At 43.1% G+C, this 1,798-nt stretch overlaps 1 protein-coding gene across 1 annotated transcript; it reads left to right on the top strand.

Moving 5' to 3' along the window:
• Positions 1-600: 600 nt before the first annotated feature.
• Positions 601-1,563, top strand: LOC125864025 (uncharacterized). The gene is made up of 3 exons (XM_049543976.1): positions 601-864; positions 1,201-1,352; positions 1,452-1,563. The coding sequence occupies exons 1-3, from the start codon at positions 601-603 to the stop codon at positions 1,561-1,563; spliced, it is 528 nt and encodes a 175-aa protein (XP_049399933.1).
• The last annotated feature ends 235 nt before the right edge of the window (positions 1,564-1,798 follow it).

Genomic DNA, 1,798 nt, shown 5'->3' with positions numbered 1-1,798 from the left:
ATATATTTATTTCAAGGCATTCTAAGTTATTTGCATGAGTATATTTTGAAGTTGCTTATTGTGGTTTAAGTCTTCTGCTAGTTAAGCCAGGCCGAACTTTCACTTAGGGCCAACAATGGTTCTCGAGTGCCATTCCCACCCAGGGTGTAGGCTCGGGGTATGACAAACTTGATATCAGAGCACAGAGTTCAAGAGTCATAGGGAGTCTATGAAGCCGTGTCTGTAGAGTCCTTGTTATCGGTGTGAAGCGCGCCACATCTAAAATTACAAGGCTGCAACATTTAGGAACTATCTCACTTCTTTCATATTCATTTTGTGTGATAGATTAATCTCTGTAAAGTTTCCTTCTAACTTGTGCTTGCGCATGTCTTTCAGATTATGCCTCCACGAAGACTTGTCTGAGGTCATCCTGCTAGGAGGAAAGTTGAAGAGCAAGGGGTATCTAATGCCCCAGAAGTGCAACCTCAAGGAGAAGTCACTAATGCTGAATTTCAGGAAGCAATCCAAATGCTAGGTCAAGATGTGACCAACCAAGTTGGACAACAAAGAGGGGCTAGATAGGAATTGGCTCATACTTCAAGGATCCGTGAGTTCTTGAGGATGAATCCTCCAGGCTTCAAGGGTTCAAGCACCGCAGAGGATCCGGGAAATTTTATAAAGGAACTGCAAAAGGTGTTTGAGGTTATGCATGTTGTCGATGCTAAGCGAGTGGAACTAGCTTCCTATCAACTGAAGTGTAATACGAGGACTTGGTTTGACCAGTGGAAGAAGAGTAGGGCTGACGATGCACCAATTTTGAGTTGGATTGTGTTCGAGAGTGCTTTCTTGGGCAGTTTCTTTCCACGTGAGCTAAGAGAAGCCAAGGTACAGGAATTCCTTACCCTTAAGTAGGAACCTATGAATGTTCATGAGTACAACATGAAGTTTACACAACTTTCCTGATATGCTCCGGAGATAGTTGCTGAGATGAGGAGCAAGATGAGTATGTTTGTTGATGGGTTCTCTCGTCTTTAAAGTAAGGAGGGCAAGACAGTGATGCTTATAAGGGACATGGAAATAGTGAGACTTCTGGTTTATGTGCAGCAGGCTTAGGAAGAGAAGCTGAGGGATAGAGAAGAATTTAGAAACAAGAAAGCTAAGATAGGGAATGAGTCCGGGCAGCAAAGTAGTAATGTGAACTGGTCTTCCTTTCAATATAAGAAAAAGAGACCGACTCCATCATCTGCTAGTGCACCTGCACCAAATTACAAAGGTGATTCTAGTAGTCAGAATTCACAAAATTTCAAAGCTAAACCTGCTGAGTCTCAGGGTGTTGTCGCACAAGGAGGCAATTGGGCTCCTACATGTGTTGCGTGAGGTAGGAACCACACAAGTGTGTGTCGCGATAGCTCTATTGGTTGTTTCAAGTGTGGTCACGAGGGTCACATCATGAAAGAGTGTCCTAAGAACAGGCAAGGAAATGGTAATAGGGGCAAGAGAACACAATCTTCTTCAGTTACTCCACCAGACAGGGCTACACCTAGAGGAGCCACTTCAGGGACTGGCGGAGAAGCAAACCGCTAATATGCAATTACTAGTCGTCAAGAGCAAGAGAATTCTCCAGATGTTGTCACTAGTATGATCAAAGTCTTTACTTTTGATGTTTATGCCTTGCTAGATCTAGAGGTGAGTGTATCTTTTATGACTCCATATGTTGCGATGAATTTTGATATTCTTCTTGAGAAACTTTGTGAGCCCTTCAGTGTTTCTACACCTGTTGGTAAGTCTATTCTAGCTTAGAGAGTCTATCGTGATTGTG

This window comes from Solanum stenotomum, chromosome 5, assembly GCF_019186545.1.
Source record: "Solanum stenotomum isolate F172 chromosome 5, ASM1918654v1, whole genome shotgun sequence".
NCBI classification, from domain to species: Eukaryota; Viridiplantae; Streptophyta; class Magnoliopsida; order Solanales; family Solanaceae; genus Solanum; species Solanum stenotomum.
Note: the sequence above shows the minus strand (reverse complement) of the source record. Positions and strands in the feature narration are given on the sequence as shown.

Bases quoted from the DNA above. Each gene is read 5' to 3' on its own strand.
- LOC125864025 (XM_049543976.1), top strand. From the start codon at position 601: ATGAATCCTCCAGGCTTCAAGGGTTCAAGCACCGCAGAGGATCCGGGA. The intron at 865-1,200 runs GTACAGGAATTC...TTTCAATATAAG, and splicing joins GTGAGCTAAGAGAAGCCAAG to AAAAAGAGACCGACTCCATC. The intron at 1,353-1,451 runs GTGAGGTAGGAA...TCCTAAGAACAG, and splicing joins TGGGCTCCTACATGTGTTGC to GCAAGGAAATGGTAATAGGG.